At 36.7% G+C, this 25,409-nt stretch overlaps 1 protein-coding gene across 2 annotated transcripts; it reads left to right on the forward strand.

Annotated features, from left to right (window-relative positions):
* Positions 1 to 1,826: 1,826 nt before the first annotated feature.
* Positions 1,827 to 25,205, forward strand: LOC117315502. Of its 2 annotated transcripts, XM_033869713.1 has the most exons (15): positions 1,827 to 2,014; positions 9,326 to 9,415; positions 11,586 to 11,684; positions 12,088 to 12,186; positions 13,082 to 13,198; positions 13,371 to 13,502; positions 15,136 to 15,270; positions 16,928 to 16,958; positions 17,172 to 17,582; positions 18,869 to 19,108; positions 19,950 to 20,074; positions 20,860 to 21,179; positions 22,336 to 23,218; positions 23,631 to 23,646; positions 24,666 to 25,205. In XM_033869713.1, exons 1-15 carry the CDS (start codon positions 1,970 to 1,972, stop codon positions 24,989 to 24,991), a joined length of 3,069 nt encoding a protein of 1,022 aa, XP_033725604.1. In that variant the 5' UTR covers positions 1,827 to 1,969; the 3' UTR covers positions 24,992 to 25,205. The 2 variants fall into 2 exon arrangements, with proteins under 2 accessions (XP_033725604.1, XP_033725605.1); XM_033869714.1 differs by lacking the exon at positions 11,586 to 11,684.
* The last annotated feature ends 204 nt before the right edge of the window (positions 25,206 to 25,409 follow it).

Raw genomic sequence — 25,409 nt, forward strand, 5'->3', positions numbered from 1 at the left:
GATTATCTGTCACTTGCTGCGACTACTACCCTTTGGCCCCTGTGGGTCAGAGTCACCATTTATGCAATATCTGTTCCCCTTCCTTCAAGGAAATTCCTGACTAAATCGGGATGAAATCCATTCATAATTTCATGACTAGTAGCGATTTAAAGGCATTACCTCTAATTCCCTTATTCGGCCCCGCCCCTTTGGCCCCTGTGGGTCAGAGTCACTATTTATGCAATATCTGTTCCCCTTCCTTCAAGGAAATTCCTGACTAAATCGGGATGAGATCCATTCATAACTTGATGACTAGTAGCGATTTAAAGGAATTACCACTATTTCCCCTATTTGGTCCCACCCCTTTGGCCCCTTGAGGTTCAGAGTCACCATTTATGCTAAATCTGGTCCCCTTCCTATGCTTCTGATAAAATTGGATTCAAATCCATTGATAACTTTATGACTAGTAGCAATTTAAATGCATTACCTCTATTTCCCCTATTGGGCCCCGCCCCATTGGCCCCTCGGGGGTCAGAGTCCCCATTTATGCAAAATCTGTTCCCCTTCCCCTAAGGATTTTCCTGACTAAATTGGGTTCAAGTCCATTCATAACTTTTTGACAAGTAGCGATTTAAAGGAGTTACCTCTATTTCCCCTATCAGGACCCGCCCCTTTGGCCCCTTGGGGGTCAGAGTCTACATTTATGCAAAATCTGTTCCCTTTCCCCCAAAGATGTTTCTGACCGAATTGGGATGAAATTCATTCATAACTTTATGACAAGTAGCGATTTAAAGACATTACCTCTATTTCCCCTATTAGGTTTGGTTCGGTTTGGTTTATTTTGTTTAACGTCCTATTAACAGCTAAGGTCATTTAAGGACGGCCTCTTAGGCCCCGCCCCTTTGGCCCCTTGTGGGTCAAAGTCACCATTTATGCAAAATCTGTTCCCCTTCCCCCAAGGATGTTTCTGACCAAATTGGGATACAATCCATTGATAACTTTATGACTAGTAGCGATTTAAAGGTATTACCTCTATTTCCCCTATTGGGCCCCTCCCCATTGGCCCCTCGGGGGTCAGAGTCACCATTTATGCAAAATCTGTTCCCCTCTCCCAAGGATGTTCCTGACTAAATTGGGTTCAAATCCATTAATAACTTTATGACTAGGAGCGATTAAAGGAATTGCCTTCATTTGCCCTATTGGGCCACGCCCCTCCGGCCCTTTAGGGGTCAGAGTCACCATTTATGCAATATGCTGATTCCCTTCTGCAAAGGATGTTTCTGGCCAAATTTGGACAACATCCAATAAGAACTTTTTGACTAGTAGCAATTTGAAGCAAATGTTGACGGACGGACGACGGACGCTGCGCCATGACATAAGCTCGGTCCAGCCAGGTGAGCTAAACATGTAAACTTTATTTATTTTGCAACAATTACGAAACAAGTTATATCAACTTATATTAATCACGCTTGTTGAAAACCCACGTAGTCGGGCAGGTGACCTCAAACATTTTCACGTCCGATCGGGGAATCGAACCCCGGCCGCCTTGGTGAAAAGCAAGTGTGTTACCACTGTGCCACCCGACCACCCATTATATTATTAAAGGGTTATATAACTGACTATGGTATTGATATATTTTTTAAACGATATCATTGTTAAAATCGTTGACATTCGACAGGTTTTATATAATGATATCAGAGCTTATTGAGTGCATCATACCATGAAATCAACGCATTGTAGACAACGCTTTGATGCAACCCTATCCTTTACTGGCGTGTTATAATAACACTGTACACACTACAGCCGATGCACAATTAACGTGTGTATACCATTAACCAGGGCTGGTTTACCTCCCCGAGTATCACAGTTACGACATTACATGTGGTACACAATCAATAATTCATTGAATACAAATAGTCAGAATGAAATTCACTGAAAATGATAATCTTTATCTGGACCAATAATACTTGTGTTAAATTAAGGATTCATCATGTATGACTTCGACAACAGTGAGAATATACCTGCGTTTGGTGAGGTAAGTGAATATTTTGGGTTTGCCTAGAATTGTGTAATGTCCTTTCAACAACTATCGCTACCCAATGACTACCTCCCTGTGTACGAGATACGTGTGGTGTGTACGTGTTCGTTATCTGTCTACAGGTGTTTTTTCCTTGTGAGAGGTGTCCTTCTTCGAAATTATGGTTATGCTGTCAATTATACTGTCGTTACGTAATCAACATCATTTGTTCACTCTCACAAGCAGACAAACACGGAAATACCACAGCCATCCGCAACACACAGGTATGCAATACACGCATGTGTCTTGTACACTGTTGGGAGGGGGGGACCTGAGCATTCAGCAGGATACCTCATTGCGTCACATTATTCGGAAAAAAATATCAACCAAATCTTTGAAGTGTTTATTTCGTCAATGGGATCAGAAAAAGTAATTTTGATTTTTTTTTTATAATTAAAAGACTAAGACAACATGCATAACCAAGACGATGGCCTGTTTTTCATCGAAAAGACCTCGTTAGACAACAGCATAGTTAATTTGGGTATTGGTTAGAATAATTGAGTTGCTGTATGGCACATCTACATTTTAAAATAATGTATAATTTAAGTCAAAATATGGATTTCTGTAAATGTATTATGATGTCAAGGATGACTACCCGGCTAGTTTCTAGAGTTCAATGGCAAACGAACATTTGTTATTTTTCTAGTAGGGGTATTTACAATAAGACGTATACGGATACGAGTACGTATACGCATACGTATTTGGAGGGGAGCAATCTCCTTCGTGTTTTTTCTCTTACTCTTCTTTGTCTTTTTCTTTTCTTTCCCCAATCGCTTGTCGATATCTATCCGAATATCGTTCTCCGACAAGTCGCTGGTCTCACGCGTTCCGGGATTTGGATTCTTAGAAGGGTGATCCGGTTCTGTGGCTTTCGTACTGGTTACATTTTTTGTCTCAATCTTTTTTATATCTTCTACCTCTTTTCTGTCAGGTAAAAATAGTTATTCAAACATTAGTAAAATTGAAATGATGGATGGAGGGAGGGAGGGAGGGAGGACTTTTGTTCTTTAAATTATAAACGAGGGAGGGAGGGATGACTTTTGTTCTCTAAATTATAAACGGCGATAATAAATTAAATTAAATTCCGCGTATACCATATTTCTTCATCTTCTATTGACTTGTCCATTAGAAGACGGCCGATCTTTTCCCTGATCCTCTGTATGAGTTTCTTTTTTGGATGACCCTCATAGAAACTCTGTACATCTTTGGGTAGTAAATTAACATTTGCTAATACCTCATCCAGGATCCTGGATGAACCTGATACGACCTCAAGATTAATAAGGTTTCCATCTTGTGAATTCTAACTTTCTCCTTGGGCAGCTCTATTGAAACGAATGAAAAATAGCATAAATACTTATGTAGATATACAATTTCATTATCTTGGAAATATTAAAAACAATCTACTAAACAAGAGGCCCAATGGGCCTGTATCGCTCACCTGGCTCTACAGCAACTTTGAAGTTGATTGAGGTCATTTCTAAAGATACTATGTTGATTACCTATTTATTCAAATATCATTGTAAGCTAGTTTTATTCATATTAAAAAATTTCTAGTCCTTCATTCCAGCATTCTATTGGCCTAATATCAGGTCTTGGAGGCTCTTGGCTATCGCAAAATTATTGTTTACAGATTTAAGCCGATTTCACCCCTGTGACCTTGAATGTAGGTCAAGGTCATTTATTTGAACAAAATTGGTAGCCCTTCACCCCAGCATGCTACAGGCCCAATATCAAGTCCCTGGGCCTCTTGGTTATTGAGAAGAAGTTGTTTTAAGATTATAGCCTATTTGACCAATGTGACCTTGAATGAAGGTCAAGGTCATTTATTTGAACAAACTTTGTAGCCCTTCACCCCAGCATGCTACAGGCCCAATATCAAGTCCCTGGGCCTCTTGGTTATTGAGAAGAAGTTGTTTAAATGAAAAAGTTGACGCCGGACGGCCGGACGGACGGACGGACGGACGACGGACGCCGCACCATGGCATAAGCTCACTTGCCCTTCGGGCAGGTGAGCTAAAAATCAAATTATTTTCCTTTTGTTTATTGTCCACGTTTCGAACTAGTAACGCGATATCTCAAATAGAACACAGAAGATAACCTCATCACTACAAGCACGTGCAGTTCTTTGCTGACCACACTCTTACAGTGACATAACGAGTCATCACTGAAACAACCTTTTCAGCAATTTAGTACAGAAAACCATGGATATGGTATGTTATATTATCTTACAATTTTCCGATAAACATTTATATATATACAGGAGTTATGCAATTATAAAATAATACATGTATGTTAAGAAATTTACAAGAAACTAAATAACTTACCTTTACTGAGTCGAGGCATGGTGAGTGTTTATCGGCCACGTGATACGTATGGAAACGTATACGGGGCCTATTCAATTTACATGGAAAATGCAACATATATTGTTAATAGTTCACGGAAGGACGAGCCTTTTTTCACGAAAAAAAAATAGTAGTTTGCTACGTAATTTATTTTTAAAAGTAACGTCATCACTTTGTGCAAAGCAATATCAAAAAACATACGCTAGTACTGTATCAGTTTCTATGGACAGATAACTCTGCAAAATGAAATGACGCAATTTCCGCATTCGTGACGTAACGTCGTTATTCATATTATGACGTCAAAATGAAACTCCTCATCTACTCAACAGATCAAAGCTACTCGGGAAATATCACACTGCTACTGACTATATTGCAACCGCCGTTTCTGCGTGCAAGAGAAATGATCTTAATAGATGACGATCCAACTGATTACGTCGGAAGAAATGTTTGGGAAAGTCTCAGCCAACGTAGACGACAACTTTAAACAGTTACAGGAGACACCGGGAACTTTTCTGAGCTTATATGGAGATATTGTTCAAAATCTATGTCCACCTATTCGTAATACAGAGCGACGATGTATATCTAGAAGAAATATGCTTTTGATCACACTTATGTGGCTTAGGACATATCCTACTTACAATACGTTAGCAATAATATTTGAAATAAGTGACGTAACTGTAAATAATGTAGTCAATAGAGTTTGGCGTGTTTTACATACACACTACCGTGGTTTCATCACTTGGCCATCGCGACGGGAATGCCGCCAACAAAGGGGGAAGTGGCATCGGATACCGGAAGCAGTAGGATGTATAGACGGTACGTCACATGCAATTTACATGCCTTCTGAAAATCAACATTTGTATTTAAGCGGCCATAGAAGATACCACTGTATCCATACCCAGGTTATCATAGATAACGACCTAAATATTAGACCCTATAAATATAGCTCCAACTCTAGTGAATGGATTTATTTATTGACCAAACTAAAATTGTAACCAATACTTTACATAGACTTTGTTACAATTGCTTTATTCAACAGGGAATTAAATTATTAATATTTAGCAAATCAAGTACATGTGTCATTTTACTGAATCGCATTACGTACGAGCGTACAATTTTGCTACTAAGCCTATACACGTGGTGTAAAAGTTGACCGAGGTACGCCGATTGTAAAATAATATATTGATAAGTACGACGTGCGTTCGAGGTCAACCTGTAGGAATTGGGGGGTTGTTTACACAAAATAGATTCTAATAGCACGTGCTTCATTTGGGATTCGCTTAATTTAGATACAAAAGTAGAAATAACTGTTGCCATAGGTGAATAATGACCGCTCCCCTCCACATACATATGCGTATTCGTATTCGTATGCGTCTTATTGTAAATACCCCTAGTATTAACAATAGTCTCGGTTTTCCATCGTAACGCGTCGATGCACACATCAACGTTAAAGCACACCACCTATTAAATTATTTACGGGCGTTCTGCTGATCAAGGTAACTGCATATGTTTCCTTGTATGTACACCAAACAAATCATGCTCAACTCAATATCAAACGTACAAATCATGCTCAACTCCATATTAAACGTATTAATTACACTACTTAAATCTGAACATATATATTTTTCTGACACGTGTGGAAGTTTAGTGTCAGCTATACGGTTAATTTGATCTGCTCGGTAATCGATTGTTATGGTGAACACAATTAGTATATCGTATCTATCTGTGCAACGCCACTGCACACGAGTGAACACTCCACTAGCACAAAAGAAATAATCCATGTCTGCGCGTATACATGTACGTGTACTGTAAAATGACAATAGGATAGTGCATATACGCTATCATACTGCGTAATGTTTCTTCATTTAATCAAATTTCATTGAAAAAATGACATATCTGGTTAGACAAACAGTTAAGTCTACATAAATAATTTCTTGTCGTCAAAATGGCAAACGTAGAATAAACAATGAGGCATTATGTTAGAAAAGAGAAGAGTAAAGGGAGGTAACTCGCGAAGGAAATGCCGCAAAACACATATTAACAAGTACAAGCATCTTCATAGACCGATATTGGCAAATTTAGACCAAAACATATGTACATGGATTAGTCATAATCACAAGCATCTTCATAGACCGATATTGGCAGATTTAGACCAAAACATATGTAAATGGATTAGTCTTAGTCACATTAAACTAAAACACAGAATTTTGAATCAGAATGTTTAAGTATTAAAAGGGTTTTTACAACATTAAACAATGCACACCATCAAGCGTCCGTCTATAGTTTGGTTTGGTTTGGTTTATTTTGTTTAACGTCCTATTAACAACTAAGGTCATTTAAGGACGGCCTCCGTACGTGCGACATGCATGCGTGTGTTGAGTGCGTATGCGTGTTTTGGGAGGCTGCGGTATGTTCGTGTTAAGTCTCCTTATGATAGTCCGGAACTTAGTCGATTTATAGTGATATCTCACTGAAGCATACTGCCGAAGACACCCAGCAGATACCCAGCACAATAAAAATGTACTGGGGAAGAAAGTTCATATCAGTGTCATTGTAGTTGCCATAACTATTAAGTTATGATCACTACAGGGTAGCTCCTTGATAAATCCTTAGTTGTTGAGAGGTCGTTAAACAAATAATTCAAACCAAACCATGCTCTTTGATAAAATTAGAGTATTCACAAAAGTTTCATGTTCAACAGAGCATGAACAATCTGGACTATAAGGTGGTCATGGTGTTAGTCACAATTAAACTACAAGAATAATTGAAGTCAGCAAAAGCTGATCGAGATAAATCAAGACCGCACTTGATAAAGATCATATTAGTCATATGTTTTCCCATTATTTCACTGAAGCATGATGTAATTTGTCTGGAGTTGATTGCATTAACCATTGTTTGTTCCAGATATTAGGTATAATACCAGATACTAATGTGTTATTGAAATTATTGCGGGGACGTTTAACTTCTCAAAATGGGAAGTAGCATCAGAGGTAATTCAAGAGCAGCTCGAAGCATCAGAACAGGAGTTAATTAGTGTGGATATCATTAATTTGATCGAAAACATCTTCTTCAGTGATGTAGTTGTTATAACACATTATAGTGATATATTTACATTCTGTGTTACATTTGTCTATATGTCGTTTGTAAACCAAATTGTATTCATCAGAGTGTATACTATAATTTATAGTGATTCGGTCAGAGTAGGGATACAGCCCCAGGTGTTGCTAGTCAAAACAATGGTCCCCAGTTACATTCGGCCAGGAGAGATTTCGAATGCTAGCATTTATCTACGTAAACCACCACAAAAAAAGCAACGCAAGTTATAAGAGTAAAATTTAATAATAGAAAAAATGAAGTCGACCGACTCGACACAAAATTATTATAAGCTCTATTCCTGATCTATAGGAAGTAATCAAATTGTCACTGTCGTCACACAGGGGCTCGTTGTCGAATTGTCAGAAATGCTAGACACGACAACATTTAAAGTCCAGCATTTGAAAAAAAAATCTTGCGAAAAATCGGCAGTATCGACATGGTTTCTGGTTGTGTATGCATACTGAATTATATTTATGTGGTTATTCACTGATGTCAAAGGCCTACCTTACTCCAAAATCGAGCCCCTGTAGAGTTGAACATCGTCTGCTAAGTTAGCGACACTGATGTGACCGGTTAGACTGGATTCTGTTTCTAATGAAATATCCTTGGAATCGTTTTCACCTACTGTCAAGACGACGTTCATTTAGAATTTAAGAGATGATATTCCTCTGAAAATAACGTAAATCCAGTCGATAGAAACATAAGTGTTGCCGAGGAATCGAGTCTGTCCTGTGCAGTACCCATTCAACGCCGCTTCACTTCTAAATGTTAACCGTATATCATGCGCCGAAAAACGGCTTTATTTTTAAACAATCAGAAATTATGCAATTGTTAACAATTTGAAGATATCTACAAACGTTTATAAAATATAATATAAAGCCAAATTGTGCAAAAAACATTTCATGTGATTGCTATTGTTAACGACATGAGGGACTATATTATTCCTTCTGGAAATTTCGGCTGTTCCGGTATTTGAACTTGATGACGTCAGTGATAGGAGAAGCGGCAAATTTAAACGCGTCTTAAGCTACAGTAAATAAAATAAAATTATGAATGTAATAGAGTATTTACGGAGTTAACTATCTTTTAAATAATCATTAACATTATCATACATTTAAGCATTGAACTGTTACCAAATGGTAGTATACAGTCGATATGAATACAATTTGGGTGACAGATAAATATTTCATTCTATTTATCTGTCACCCAAATTGTATTCATATCGACTGTATACTACCATTTGGTAACAGTTCAATGCTTAAATGTATGATAATGTTAATGATTATTTAAAAGATAGTTAACTCCGTAAATACTCTATTGTATCTTAGTTCTCAGAATAAATATATACATTTATGGTAGAGAATAGGTGTTATATGATTTTGTCGACGGAAGTAATCCTTTGTAAGGTTTTGATGTTTGGATTTGTATTGATTAACGTCCTATCAACATCTATGGTCAATTGAGGGCGGCCTTCCCCGTGTGCGAGACGCATGTGATAAGTGTATGTGTGTTTCTGGAGGTTGCGTGTTTCTCTCCCTGTAATAGCGCGAAAAGGACTTTATAATGCTACCTTACTGAAGCATACAGCGGAAGACACCCAGCATCATACCCTACGCGGTCACATTATACTCAAAACGGGCGAACCATTCGTCACTGTCTCAAAATACTGAGCGTTAAGCAAATGCACTTTATTCGTTACAGTGGAGACCACAAAGGACAAAACGGCATAGCGTAATGTCTTGATATAGAAAGAAGCGTGCGCTTATCCCCGATGTGTAAGCATATGCTATATTTATATATATATATATATATAGTCTGTTCTCTGATACAGGAAGTACGTGATGCCATTGACAACGGGGATATAGTAGGACTAAGAAAGGCCCTGGATAAAGGAGCACGCATCAATATGAAGTTTGGAAAAGTATGTAAATATTTTATTACATGTTTATGTAGCATTTGCAATACTAAACCAAAACTGTCTATATGTATATATTTTCATCCTGTGTGGTATTTATTACAATGATACTGTACAATTAAATTTCCATTGAGTATATTAATACATCTAGAGGTTTCTAGGTAAATAAACATGGCCGCCGGTCACTTTCGGATATGTTCAAAGTCGTTAGCCTTTAGCTTTATACGCCATCAAGTGCAACTCAAGCAACCAATTATAATATTTTATATTTATTGTCACAAAACCTTTATCAGACGCCTTCTTTCTGACACTCAAATTATACTTATATCGAATGTATACTTCAATCTTGTAAAAGTTCAATTCTTAAGTACAAAAATTGGAGAGAATAATGTTCTTTTTATTCATGGCTGTTACTGCCGTTTCCAGATATGATATTTCAATCATGTTTGCAACCTTTATAAATCGTGAAGAAAATTGTAATACTTTGGGATTTTTAGGTCATCTGACCCGAAGGGTCATCATGCTTCGTCCGTCGTCGTGCGCCGTGCGCCGTGCGCCGTCCGCCGTGCGCCGTGCGTAAACTTTTCACATTTCAATCTTCTTCTCAAGTTCCACCAGTGGGATTAAGCTGACACTTGCCTGAAATGATCCTGAGATGGTCCTGACCAAGTTTTGTAATTTTTCGGGTCAGTCTGAAATCCAAGATGGCCGCCATAGCCACCATTTTGAAAACACATTTTAAACTTCTTCTCAAGTTCCACCAGTGCTATTGAGCTGAAACTTGCCTGAAATGATCCTGATATAATTGCGACCAAGTGTTGTTATTTTTCGGGTCGGTTCGAAATCCAAGATGGCCGCCGTAGCCGCCATCTTGAAAAACACATTTTAAACTTCTCCTCAAGTTCCACCATTGCTATTGAGCTGAAACTTGCCAGAAATGATCCTGAGATAATCCCGACCAAGTGTTGTTATTTTTTGGGTCGGTCCGAAATCCAAGATGGCCGCCATAGCCGCCATCTTGAAAATCACATTTTAAACTTCTTCTCAAGTTCCACCAGTGCTGTTTGGCTGAAACTTGCCAGAAATGATCCTGAGATGATCCTGACCAAGTGTTGTTATTTTTCGGGTCGGTCCAAAATCCAAGATGGCCGCCATAGCAGCCATCTTGAAAAATACATTTTAAACTTCTCAAGTTCTAACAGGCTATTGAGCTGAAACTTGCCTGAAATGATCCTGATATGATTGCGAACAAGTGTTGTTATTTTTCGGGTCGGTCCGAAATCCAAGATGGCCGCCATAACCGCCATCTTGAAAAACACATTTTAAACTTCTTCTCAAGTTCCACCAGTGCTGTTGGGCTGAAACTTGCCAGAAATGATCCTGAGATGATCCCGACCAAGTGTTGTTATTTTTCGGGTCGTTCCGAATTCCAAGATGGCCGCCATAACTGCCATCTTGAAAAATACATTTTAAACTTCTTCTCAAGTTCCAACAGTGCTATTGAGCTGAAACTTGCCTGAAATGATCCTGATATGATTGCGATCAAGTGTTGTTATTTTTCGGGTCGGTCCGAAATCCAAAATGGCCGCCATAACCGCCATCTTGAAAAACACATTTTAAACTTCTTCTCAAGTTCCACCAGTGCTGTTGGGCTGAAACTTGCCTGAATTGTTCCGGAGATGATCCCGACCAAGTGTTGTTATTTTTTAGATTGGTCTGAAATCCAAGATGGCCGCCATATCCGCAATCTTAAAAAACACATTTTAAACTTATTCTCCATTTCCACTGGTGTCATTGAGCTGGAAATTTGTGAGAATGTTAAGGAAGGAGGGCAAACTAAGTGGGTTTTTTTTTTTCGGCCTCGTAAAAACTTTGACATGGCAGCAATGGCGGCCATTTTGTAGCATGATTGCGCAATCATGGTTTTCATGAACAACACCTATTTCAAACTTCTTCTCAAATTCCACCGGTGGGATTCAGCTCTTACTTACCAGAAATTATCCTTAGATGGTCCAGACCAAGTGTTATTATTTATTGGGTCGGTCAGAAATCCAAGATGGCCACCATGGCCAACAGTGCCACTATATACTTGCTACAGAGAATGCATACTACAATAATATAAGGATTTTAATTTAGAGTCAGATGACCGTTAAGGCCCCTGGGCCTCTTGTTTCAGTATGAGACAACGCCAATACATTTCGCTAGCAAGAAACAAAATCTAGAAATCTTAGAGGAATTGATCAAAAGGGGTGCGGATATCAATGGAAGAGATGCCGTGAGTTTTTCGTAATATTTTCATCTGTGATCATGCCATCCATTTCAGTAAAACATCAAAATTCCAGTTAGGTTAACACTGGTCTAACTTTGTAGTTTTCTTTTTGTTTATTGTTTTAACGCCATAGTAACAGCCGAGGTCATATTGTCGTGAAAACATTTTACAGAGAGGTTGTGTTTATGGTGTGATCAGAAGGAACGTTTCAGATATATGCGTCTCTGGTGTCATGAAATTATATTAATAACTTCATCAATGTTTGCTGATATGTTTTGTAGGGACATTTGGAAGAAGAAACAAAAACATTTAAATTTAAACAAAGTTGGTTCATTTCTAGGCAAAACAATTCGAAAGTGAAATTACAAAATATTTTTGGCACTTTACGAACATTTGTCGACTTTTGTAGATAAATGACCGACCGTTGCATGAAGCAGCTCGGTTCGGATCAGAGTCCGTATTATCTTTCCTTTTGGAGAAGAATGCAGATCCCGACGTCACAAATAACGTAAGAAGTTGTTAAAACTGTACATCATGTTTGGTTTGGTTTATTTTGCTTAACGTCCTATTAACAGCTAAGGTCATTAGATTCTTCATATAAGTTCAATGGAAATCGATAATCTGTATGGTAATTATGGGATAAAAGCTACATTCTAGAACATTCTGATGAGACTTTGGTAACAATGAAATTATTAACCAAGCATGATTCTATTTATCTACCACCAAGATAGTATTGATATTGACAATAAATACCATCCGACTGCCAGCCTATGAATATTGTTTTCTTATATATATGAGATGATAATAAAGTTGTATTAATATCAAAATAGGTTTCTCATGCGATGATTATAAAGAAGATATCTAACAATGTATTTAGTAATAGCAAATATATTTCAGTCGTTTGGCTACGATTTGTGAAAAATATCGAAATCTAAGCCACACGAGTAAAATATATTTGGTGTAATTGAAGATACTGTTAGAAATTATGTATATTACAGTTGATAGCAAAATATGCTGAGGCAGCTCAGTCTTTCATTCATTCCAAATTTGTTGCAGATTCCCTCTCAACGACTCACAAATGTACGCCAAATCGTGACGTTATGTACCTTATTGTATTCTATCTGGTATTATGATGTAATATAACATGCCGGAGAGCTTTATGGAAATCTAAATTTTCACCATTGTCGCTTGAAAGCAGTGTAAATCAGAAGAAAGTGTTATTTTTCATAAGTGAATATTTGTTATGTAGATGAAATGAGAGAGTTTCGCCATTATAATTAAGATATGAAGGTGAGCGATATATGACCACAGGGTCTCTTGTGTAGTTTCTATCAAATATCAGGTGTAGAAAGTCAAAACTTCCAAGAAATATCATAACACAGCATATTCATATTTTCATATAGTATGGTAACAGCCCGTTGATGCACTGTTTTGACACTTCAAGATTTAGAGCAAATGGATGGACGAAAAAAGCACAGACTCTTCTGAAGCATGGCGCAAGGAAAGATATCAAAAATATGGTAAACATTTTCTTCTTTTATCATCTCCTATTTAATACAATTTTACTTTGCCATCTGAAATAATTCATATTTCTCGTGTATATTTTTCATATGCGGAAAAAGCATAAGATTAATCGATTTAAGGATTGGTTATCACAAACTGAATATATCTCTGAATGTGTATTTGTAACAGCATAGCCAAATGGCATTGGATCACTTGCAAAGTTTCCTGCAAGTTATTCGGAATGGCAAAAACATCGAAAGGGAGATCAGAAACACTGAAGAACTTGCGGAAGCCTATTACCTACATGACGTTCTCACTGAGGTAAATGATTGGTTAAGTGACCAAATTCCAACACAATCTTAACAATGATAGTATACAGGGCCCTTTGACTGAAGTGCTCAGAAAAGGTTGGTTTGGTTTCGCACTATTTTACACCAAATCAACAGTGGTAGCTAAGGATGGGATAACTTTCTCGTACAAGCAGGGGAGGAATCTGAAAAATTGTACCTGCTGCCCCCATTGCATGATCGTAAGAGGTGACTTAATCTGGGATCTTATCTTTTCTCTTCTTTTCTGAACAACTTTTTTCTTCCTAATGTCTCCCTTGGCACGGCCTCACTTTTGGCCTTTAGTTGAGCGTTCGCCCCTGTGAGGAAGGCTTTGGGTTCTGTTCCCTGGCCGAGACATACCAGAGTCTTTAAAAATGGTAGTTGGTGCTCCTGCTTAGCGCTCAGCAAATTAGGAGTGGGACGACTGATTCGCCCGTTGTCAGTATAATGTGACCGGGTGGGGTGTGCTGCTGGGTGTCTTATGCTTCAGTGAGGTAGCACTATAAATCGGCAAAAGTTCCGGCCTATCACAAGGAGACTTAACATGAACATACCGCGGCCTCCCAAAACACACATACGCACTCACCACATGCATGCATGTCGCACGCACGGGAGGCCGTCCTTAAATGACCTTAGCTGTTAATAGGACGTTAAATAAATAAACCAAACCAAACCAAAGAATGTGGAACACACGATAACGCTACTCACAATAGAACTGCGTCATAATCATGGGTGCAATTGTGTCGCTAATGTCGATGTTGCGAGGAATATGTCTCACAACAACTTAGTTTTTAAGAAAAATAATAAAATATTTGCCAGCAAGCCTCCGGCTGAACGGCAAAAGTCATGATATATCTCGTCCACGGAACAGACTCATATAAGGCTCTATTATTCAAGGAAACCCTAAATACGTTACACGTAAAATAACTACAAATCCACCACTCGCTTGCATCTATAACACATCAACCTTTTATTAATGACCTTAGGTAATGCGTTTCAAAGTACTAACCTAGAGAACTGTATTCACTGCATACACCACAGGGAAGCATTTATATCGGTTTGATGAATGTTCTGTCCCACATACCGGGGCTGATATTTCGACAGAAAGTATAACCAACTCATCACTTCTCATCTTCTCAACACTTGTATTTCCAAATGAATATGAATAACAATCAGTATCGAGCGTACGAGTGTGGGCGAGTGCGATGCGGTAAAAGGCTACACCAAACCAAAGTAAACATATTAAACTATTTCTCTATAAATGGACAGATACATGAACAAAAATGATTCGCGATATGGATTAAATTTAATTAATTAATATGTCAACAGTAAAAACTTACATTGTGGTAGGCCGCAGATTGCAGCAGTTTACACAACATAACCATGCTGCATGCCAAACGTATATGTTTTCGAACAGTAAAGAGTTCTGTAGCAAGGGCAGTAACTCTGCCCGACAAATAAAAATATTAAAGATGCATCGACATCACAATGAAATATATCCTTTTCTACAGCTCATATGATCTCGGTAACAATAATTGATGACGAAACACGTATTGAATTTAAAACAAAAAACAGTTTTTGATTTGCATTTTGGTGAATGAACATGTACGTTTTTCGAATTTCAGAAACCTGGGAGTGGAGAGCAGTTATTGCTTGATGTAATTGAGTCACTTGACAACCGCCAAGAGCAAACGCCAACGTGTCATGGTCAAAATTTTAAGGCAATGTGTGATTCTGCTTTGTCGGTATTGCGGAACCGGGTATGTCTTTCTATAACGAGAGCAATTTTATGTAAATTATTTAGTATTATATAATGTCCCAACTATGCTATACATTTTAATGACGGCCTTTCCTGTGTGCGATGTATGTGCTTTGGCAGGCTGTGTAATGATAATATTCGTGTTATCTCCTTGGGTTAATACGGAAATGATGCAGAGTTCCTAGTGTGGCACCATAGAAGTAAATTGTCGATGGTCGCAACAGTTGTCCACTTTCAAAATGTAGATAAATGCTTTATTTTTGTTGTTTTAATAACACGTTGAGATACTTATATCTAATCATGATTTTTAAGTTGAATTGTTAATCATGGCTGATTTTATGTTATTTCATACGGAAAGATCACTGCAGGAAGCTATAACTGAACTTAATTTTTATGCAACTATATCAGGATTAAAGATAAATATTTCAAAAACTCAAGTTGTTTGGATTGGCAATACAAAAATTAGCTCAGATAAATTTCTTCCAGAACTCGAGTTGCAATGGGGTACGGAAAACTTTACATTTCTTGGCATTGCATTTCATGTTAATGTACATCTTAATGTCAATCTATTTTTTAAAACATATGTTAACATATACATGTTGGCAAATTGTAGCTCAGACTATATAAAGCTATGTGAAAGTAAATGCAAAAACAAGTTTTGGATTGATGTGTTGAAAGCTTGTAAAACTAAATCTGACAAATGAAGTCAATAAATAAACAAAATTGAAACATACCTTAAGACCCCTTTATGGTTTAATGACAAAATTACTATTGATAGGTCAATTTTATGAAAGAGTGGTATAAATAGCGAGTAGTTAATATATGTGACCTATTCAAAGACTATAATTCAGTAACATTTTATACATTTCATGAGTTAACTGAAATCTATCAAATACGCAGACTAATTTTCTGCAATATCAGTGTTTTTTTCTTTAGTGAAACATTTCAACTGTAACCGAGATTTTTCTAAATCTGAATTAACATGACCCTTTATTCCTGTCAACATGGAATCATTCTTTAAACAGTCTAACGGTTCCAAACATTATCTTCTTAAAATAATGTACATGTAATTCCATCGGGTCAGAAGAAATGGAATGGAGTCTTTGATTTTAGTAACTTCTCTTTGCAACAGATATTTAAGTTTTTTTTTGCTAATAATACAATATCATTAAAATCGAGATGGTCATTTTCACTACGTTGCATGAACATGATGTTAGATATTCATGTAACGTAGTGAGAATGACCATCTAGATTTTAATTAGATTGCTAATAATATGAAATCAATTGAACCGATAATAATTGATGATGGTACGACTGATCAATTAATGATGATGATGAGTTCATCTATGGATGGTTTAAAGTTTTAATGTGATAATTGATCTTCTAGTACATGATGCTAGTAGTGGATTGGATGATGATGACGATGATGATGATTGTGGTGGTGATTTATTAAAAATGAAAATATCATAATTATGTGATAGGTCTGTGTGATCAATGTGTTTGATGATGATGATGATGATGATTATGATGGTGATGAGTGATTGGCCATCCTTTATGTTTCAGTATAAATGATAAAAAAATAATAATAAATTATTTCATACTTTTTTAGAATAATCAATGCATTAACAACTTTTCAATTCACCTGCTTTCAATTTTAGGACTGGAACCTACCTTGGGAAATTTTGGACGGTAAGGAAAACGTAACAATTCCTTAGCCAAGTTTATTGTGTCTTGCTAAATATTAATACTTATGTAGTGTCAATATGGCTCATCTACACAATATGTGTTGCTTTTATTTTAACAATTTTAGTAGTATTTACTTGTTAATTAAATAAATGCAAGAATATCTTGGATAATTATTAAACAACATCGTGGTAAAACGTTGATTTGTTTTATATTCAGATGTCCCAAACGAAATACGCCAACTAGGAACTGTCACGGAGGACACGTTTCTACGTTCGCTAGAGACGAAACACGCACAGCCGAAATATATTCGATTGATGATTGTTGGAGATGTTGGCGTGGGTAAAACGTCACTTTGTTTGAATCTCATTGACGAAGATAAAGAAGCTATCCCAACCGACGGAATAAACGTCTTCATCCAAAACTACCTTGTTGATATGAAAACGGGAAAATGGCGAAAGCTTCCAGATGAAGACATCCAAAATCTACCTACGAAACTTTTATCGACGGTTTGTAGAGCTGAGAAAATGTCACAAAGAAGGCTATCAGAAACAACCAGAATGAAGGAGATGGAGGGGGAGGTCAACGACGAGCAGGAAATAACAATGGTATACACGGATATGGGGCAAGGTTGGTATACTAAAATATAGACATATCGCAGTTCTTAGCTGTTACATTCCAAAGATACTAATCTTACAGGAGAACATAGGAATTTGTTTTTTTACGGATTTTCTTGACTGACATTCGGAATCCTTATTTATTTTCAAAATATAACCCGGGTTTAATTTCATTTACATTTAAGCTCCTTAACAACTTTTAGCGATTGCTTATAAAAAGTATATTAAATCTCGATTTAATTTTTCAAATTTTGAAAAGACACGAGCATTAACGAGTGTTTTTTTACATTTGAAAATTAACTGGACGAGATTAAGATACACAGGGTAAACAATCGCCACACGTTTGGTAGCATGTTTATGCAATAACTTGTTTTATCTACCAATGACGCGGGTTCAAATTCTCCTAACGTATCAACTTGTGGGCCGAATCACTACCCGACAAAATATGTGTAACATTGGTATTGCAATAAGTTCGTTCGCAGTTTTATTAACATAACACTTATTCAAATGATTCCGACCAAAGATGAAACTGCGAGGTCATCACTGTAAGATTCAAATATCGGTATTTCTCTCGAAATTGTAGGTATGCTGCCATTGTTTATAACGGTGAGACAATACGCATTTGAATAACTTTCGGAAACCGAACTGGAGTGTTGAGTAATGTGTGTATTTCACGTTTCTCTTTATCTGTTTGGGAAACAGAACGCTCGAGGCTTAGGCCTACGTTATCAAAATTCGATGCCGCATCCGCTTCATTCAAATTATTACGGTTACGAACCATTTGTCGACATTTATTATGTGTTGCTTTGATGATTCGTTCATGGATAGCGATGTCTACTGCGTATACGTATCGAAGATCACGTGGGGGGGTTCCGCTGCCGAGTAGTGTATTTTTACTTTTCGACAAAACACTCGCTTGATATTAGCTTTTTTTGTTGTACAGAGATAATCAGGTAAAAGGAGATTGCGTAGATCAGTCTTTTGAAAATGACGTCGTCTAGTTGACGATCCGGTAACGTCACAAAGAAACGACGTCATGATTATGTTACTGATTCCCGCTTTTTAATAAGTATCGCCGAGCCTTTTCTCACTGCTTTACGCTGATTTTAACGCAGACTTTACTAAATCTGAATGAGAGAGAGACGTAGATTTATATGTATAACACACATCGATGGAAATGATCAATATTGTATCTATTTATGTTTAAATCCAAGGAATATTACACAATATTGTACCAAATTTCTAATCGTTATTGTTACACATGTTATTCATCGAAGCAATCTGGTATTCTTTTTTAAGCATCAGAAGGTCCATCTCCACCTTCAAAACGGAGAAGGAATGATTCGGAGAAACTGAAGAGTACACTTAAAGAAGTTAACGCCACGGGCGTCCTGAGAGACGACGACGCTCTTTTGTCCGTGTGGGATTTCGCCGGCGACGAGATTTATGAGGCGACACACCACATCTTCATGAGTCCAGACGCCGTGTACATCATTGTTTTCAACGCAGATGCTTGTCTCCAAGATCAAAACAATCTAGGTATATTACATTTCATGAAAGTTTAAACTCACTTATTCACTAGCCCTAACGACTGTTACTTTCCTGTGAAGAAGCGCCCTTCTTTCTTCGTTGCCTCTTACTAATCTGACGACATAAACAAGTGGAACCAACATGTGAAGTTTGAGAAATCCCTCCAGTTCTTCCAAGAAATAGCAATACCAAACTGTCGGCCAATCCGTTTCGTTTTTCTGACCAAGGATCTAAATTGAATGGGCACAACTGAGTACTCCAAGGGGAACCTACCCATGACGTTTATGTAATTTCCCTTCTGATTTTTCAGAACAAGGAATGTTTACGGACAGACGGACCATAAACGCAGGACCAAAAAGGGTCAAATTGACAGAAATTGCAAAAATATCTAAAGATACAATTTTCTTCGTAGATGGATGGGTCTTTAAGGCGATTTTATAATAATGTAAAAACCATTGGGTCTCTATTAGGGAAGGGATAAACTTTGCTATAGTCAATATAAGGAAATCACCTTTTTGGTAATAGATTGTCTTTTTATCATTTGAAATAGTTAAAACTTTGTTAGAATTATCAATATGGGATGGAACTTTAATGGTATGCACATGTATGTCGGCCCCGACGGATCCCCAGGTGATGTTGTTTTAACAATTGTTTCCTCTTTAGACCCAGATATGTTAGAATCTAATATTCTTCCGAATGCGAAGACAGTGATATAATCATAATAGTTATAAATACATGTATATATATAAATAGTATCGATAGTATAACAAATGCTACGACAGAATATCCTTTTATGAGGGTGCTATATATTTTAACCAAAAATAATTTAATTGGTCTCTAATATGAACAGAAAAGCTGTACACCTGGCAAGAAGTGATCAGAACCTATACCACTGAACCCATGGAAAAGGGAACATCAAACAAGACGCCGCCAATCATACTTGTAGGATCCCATCTTGACAAGCTCGGGAAAACAGTATGTAGCATAATAATGTGTGCAGGGCAAATATTTGCATGAGTTACACGTTGATAGGACGTCATACAATACTAAACCAAAGCTAAGTTTTTAGTTTGATGCTTTATTTAATGATCACGAAAATAACGAATCCTACGCGTATTTCAAACTACACTTACGATAAAACAAAAAGCTTTATAGGTAAACTTTACACGAGACTCTCAAGTAACGCTCTCAATCTGAAATGTGTTCATATTTTCATTTTCAAATGTAGCCCTGCACATCTAACATTATGTTCGTATAGTGCCCTAATTAGTCGATTCGAGTTGGAATAATGATTTTTTTCTAGCGTAGCACCACTATGATAACCATCTTGTTACACCATTTGTCCGTTTTTGTCTGCCTCACCTTCTTGATTTGGGATCCCCCTGTATTGCTTTTTGTTCCTATTCGATTTCCGAGAAAGTTAGGGTTTTGTGTATGCATGACCGTTAGTATTGCCTAGATTTGCACGGCTGGTGTGGTTGCATGACCGTTAGTATTACCTAGATTTGCATGGCGGGTGTGGTCGATAAAGCAGAAAACGCTTACTCTTCAGGAACACCTGGTGCCTGTGTACTTTTGCTCTTAATCCAAACCTATATGTTTTGTTCATACTTTGCCCTCGTTTCGCCACATTTGGTAGGGGTTACTGTTTACTCATTTTTTCTTTCGTTTTAGGTGTATTGATTCGTTGTTTTGCTCCGGAATATCTACCGTTTATTTGTGTTTATGCATGTTTCCTTTAAATGCTTTTGGTTATTTAGAAAGAAGAAAGGAATGAAAGCAAAATCAAACTGTTTGACATAATGGAGAACATTTCTAGCGACAATCAACTGTATTTCGTAGACAACACAAACAAAGACGATTCTGCGCTCCAACGAATCAGAGACGAAATAGTGAAGCTAGCACCATTTCAAAAAAATTGGAACAAGTCGATACCAGCTACTTGGGTGAGCCTCGATATGGATCTTCGAATGCTGAAACAACAGAAACGATACATTTTACAATTTTCTGAAGTTCTGGATATTGACAAAAGGAACGAAGTGTCCGTTGGTGACTCAGAGGAAATAAAATGCTGTTTGAGGTAACATTTTCTGAATGGATTATATACACTACGGCGTACAACTTTGGGCGTCAATTATACTTGCTTTCATTTTGATTCACAGACAATTGATGGTCGATCATTAACTAAATACTTTATTTCCTTGTGCAAAATGAATATGTTCATGAAAGTTGAAATAACTTGCATTTTCACAAGCCTAGTTATTAGCAGAAGAATGTGACTTAATCCTAGATATGACGGTTGATGACGTAGTAAATGTTACTCACCTGGGTCACCTGGTCTTATTCAGCAAATACTTTTTGCTATTTATTTTTCCAGTTCATATTTTCCTTTCGTCAATTATGAGTGAACATTTCGATTTCGATTCAATGCAAGTTTTCTCGTCAGTTTGCCCAGGGAAGTTATTTTTCAGACATATCTTGCATGAAAACTGAACAGATATACGTATTGATTAATATTGTATATATTAATAAAAAAATTGAAACAAAATATACAAGCGTATACAAATCACGTGTTAAAAATGCGATGATTCATGTAATAAACTTGAGTACCCGGAGATAATTTACGTGGTTGAGCAGGTGACCCACATTCTTCTTTTTTATGTCCGATTCGGGTAACTGAATGACAAGTTCGTTAATTTATCACTGCGCCGCCCAAGACTTTGTAAATGAGACGATTAATTGACCCTGTAAAATAAGCATAAGTTGTTTTCTCGTTACACGAAAAATAGTGCAAAATAAAGCGGGAATAATAAATTTTCGAAATAATTTTATTTAAGCACCTCCAATGCTTTATTTATTTTTAAACCAAAAAGAAGAGAAGGATTCAATAAAACAGCTAGATTTTAAATGCCAATATTTCACGTAAGCTTAATCATATACACCTATGTTTGATATCGTTACTAATCCAATGTGAAGCTTATAAAATTTATAATTGATGGGTCAATTTTGATTTTTCTTCCTATCCTTTTTTATTTTTATCGCTTCAAATTCATCACCAACTAACAGCCCCTGACAGCTAAATGATAAATTATTGTTGTACGAAATAGTTGTGTGATGCAGTGTGATAAATAGTTTATTCCATTTTACCATTTCGCACTGAAATATATTAATATGTAAATGTTTATTGCAAGTTTAACAGATAAATATCACATTTCATTGTCTTACTGTTTAAACAGGTACATGCATTTGACGGGAAACATTCTGTTTTTTGAAAATGAACCAGAGGGTGGTGATAACCAGGAACCTTTCGTTGTTGCACATCCTCAATGGATAGTTGATGCACTTCGTTGTATCATCAAGGCAATGAGATTTATAGACACGCACGATGATGATAGTACAAAGCTACATATCAGACAATTTCAAAAGTCTGGCATTCTGACTTTGGGATTACTGGAAAGGCTCTGGGGAAGATACCGGGACCATCAAGATATTCTTATTGAGATTATGCAGCGCTTGCATCTGCTGGTTGCCGTGACAGAGAAGATAGAGATACGTAAATGGATAGTTCCAAGTTTGCTTCCGCCGACAGATCCTGCACTCTTCAAGGACACACTATCCCATCCACATGCAGTTACATCAAAAACCTTGTGCTTTGTGTTCAAATCAAAACTTCTTCCTGCCATCTATGACAAACTTTTAGCGATATGTCTTTCATCGGTCCTTAAAATTAAAAAGGATAAACGAGGGAAAGCTCTTATGCAAAGAGGATCTGCATGTTTTATGATTAACCGAGCGTGCGATCTTTTAATGAGCTGTACCGGAGCCGTTGTGAGCTGTACTCTTATCAACAAGAACGGGAAGACCGATTTCAAGAGAAAATGTTCATTTGTACGATCTTTATTAAGTGACCTGTTAAAGGAGATTTTTACACGGTTTCATCACGGAAGCATCGTATATGAACTGTGTTTACATTGTAAGCACGATGTTTGCAGCGACTCCTGTCCAGTCCCGATTTCAGACATCAGCACGGAAGGGCGTGTGCTTTGTTGTGAGAACTGTCCCGATGACCAACATTGGCTGGAAAGATCGGAGGCAGAACCTTGGATTGATCAGCAAAAGGTAAATCAAATACGGCAGTAGTATTTTAAAGCAAGACGTCTTTTATAAACATGCGTTTTATGATGGGTTGGTGTTGTAGATTGAATATAGTCCATTAAATTGCTTCCATAGGTCTATGTAGTAGCTATGTCATTAAGTCATTAAGTCCAATGTAGGAAAAGTGTAAACATGAAAAAATGGCATTTTTTTCTGACTAGGGCATGCTTGATTTTATATGGATATGATAAACTCTGAAGAGTATGATGCACATTTTATATTAACTACGTTTCTATTTGGAAATATACATGTATTTTAGTATCAGAAATGTTCGTAATAAGAAAATAACACAAGGAAAACACGAGGAAATTATTAACTTAATGCTTACCTCTTACTTCCTCACCATGCATTTCACTGACAACAAATCTCTTTACAGAGCAAGAACGATTCTGGTAAGTTCTTCTACTTCAAAATGTCATGTTTAACTTACTAAGGGAAATAATCGCTTTGACAATCTTTTTTATCGAAGTGATGATCAAACATAAACCTTCAACGAAAAGTCTACGAGTTCATCAGGCCCCGATTTCAATAATGTTCAAATATTCGAGCGTAAAGCATCATCGGATTAAAGGGGGAAACTAAATAAGGAACCTTTTTCGACTTTGAAATACTGCACTGTATTCCTCTTTAATTAAGGATAGTAAAATCTAGATTTTTTAACCATAAATGTAGTGTATCGCCACATAAATGTTACGAGAACTGTCGAGTAAAAAGTATAAAGCAAAGGTAATAATTTTATCCTTAGCGGTAAAATTTGAAGTAGGATTAAATATCAATGTAAATGTTATTGTAAAATTCAGAAATATAACACCGTCGGTAAAAATGAAGAGTAATCAACGAATGTTAAATATACCAAAAGGTTGATTTAAAGCGCAAAACAAATTATTTTAAACGTGCGTATATTTGTGTAGTCCTATTTGGTATATTTCGGAACTACACAATTCGTCTTAATCGTAATTGTTTGAATTACAATTTAAAGGGGCATTCCTTGGTTCAGAAATCTAAAAAAGCACTATGCCTTTTGATGAAATATATGTCTGATCGATGATTATTTAAGTGTTAGTGTCTACAAGTAATGAAATTAACGCCGAAATGTACAGCACAAAATGCGTATTGTAGACAATTAGCGATACTTCGGGTCGAATTAAGAATGTTCATTACTTAATAATTAAAGTAAATTTGTCGTATTAATGTCAAGATTATACCTTCTTACGACATGTACATAAAAAAATACATATTTCAAATAATAAATCGTCAAAATTAGTTGATTTACAGTATGGTTAATGGTGTTAAGTTATACATACAATATATCTGGTCCACTACGTTCGTTTATCCTGTTTCTTTTTAAACAGTAAACATGTTCCCTCCTGATTGTTCTTATCTAGTTATACAGTCACATTTTTGTTTCCAGATTACAAGCTTCCTGATGAAATCCTCGATTCACAACCCACTGAAAGGATGATGGCGTTGTTAAGCCAGCGTTACATTGGTAGCCAGTATGAACTTTTCTTCTCTTTTCTTGATTTAAAGGCGGCTATCATAAGCTCCCACAAGACTCCGAACACTGAGCTACCGACTATCATTTTTAATCTCTTTGTGATCTGGAGAAATAAAAAGGACAAAGAGGCAACTGTCAGAGAAATTCTTAACGGAATGGAATTTATGGAGATTGATTATATGGGTGCTGCAGATGAACTCGGTAAAGAATTTAGGAACAGATCAACAAATAGTACTTAAACTATACGTCATGAGTGCCAGGCAAGACTGTTATAGAGGACTACGGGATAAACGGTATATCAATTTAATTTATTAAATATGAATTTTGCATTTACTGATAGTAATATTCTTGTTTCCCGTTGTTTGTGGTACACACATTTTCGATTTAATACAATGTTTGAAAGTTGTTTACTCAAATATTATGACTTCATTTTTACATGTCAATTTCTGACAAATAAACTTACATCAAGAGAATGCTTATTTCGACTACATTCAATTGAGCTATATATACAGTATATAGAACCTGTGTTTCAACGGTACATAGCTGAGGAGTTTACAAGGGGTCGATAGATCTAGTAATTTGAAGCATGATTTACATTACTTGACATACAGAGGTTTTTGAACTTTATTTATTTGACAATTACGAAACGGGTTATAA

This window comes from Pecten maximus, chromosome 17, assembly GCF_902652985.1.
Source record: "Pecten maximus chromosome 17, xPecMax1.1, whole genome shotgun sequence".
NCBI classification, from domain to species: domain Eukaryota; kingdom Metazoa; phylum Mollusca; class Bivalvia; order Pectinida; family Pectinidae; genus Pecten; species Pecten maximus.

Bases quoted from the DNA above. Each gene is read 5' to 3' on its own strand.
- LOC117315502 (XM_033869713.1), top strand. From the start codon at position 1,970: ATGTATGACTTCGACAACAGTGAGAATATACCTGCGTTTGGTGAG. The intron at 2,015-9,325 runs GTAAGTGAATAT...TCTCTGATACAG, and splicing joins ATATACCTGCGTTTGGTGAG to GAAGTACGTGATGCCATTGA. The intron at 19,109-19,949 runs GTATATTACATT...TAATATGAACAG, and splicing joins CCAAGATCAAAACAATCTAG to AAAAGCTGTACACCTGGCAA.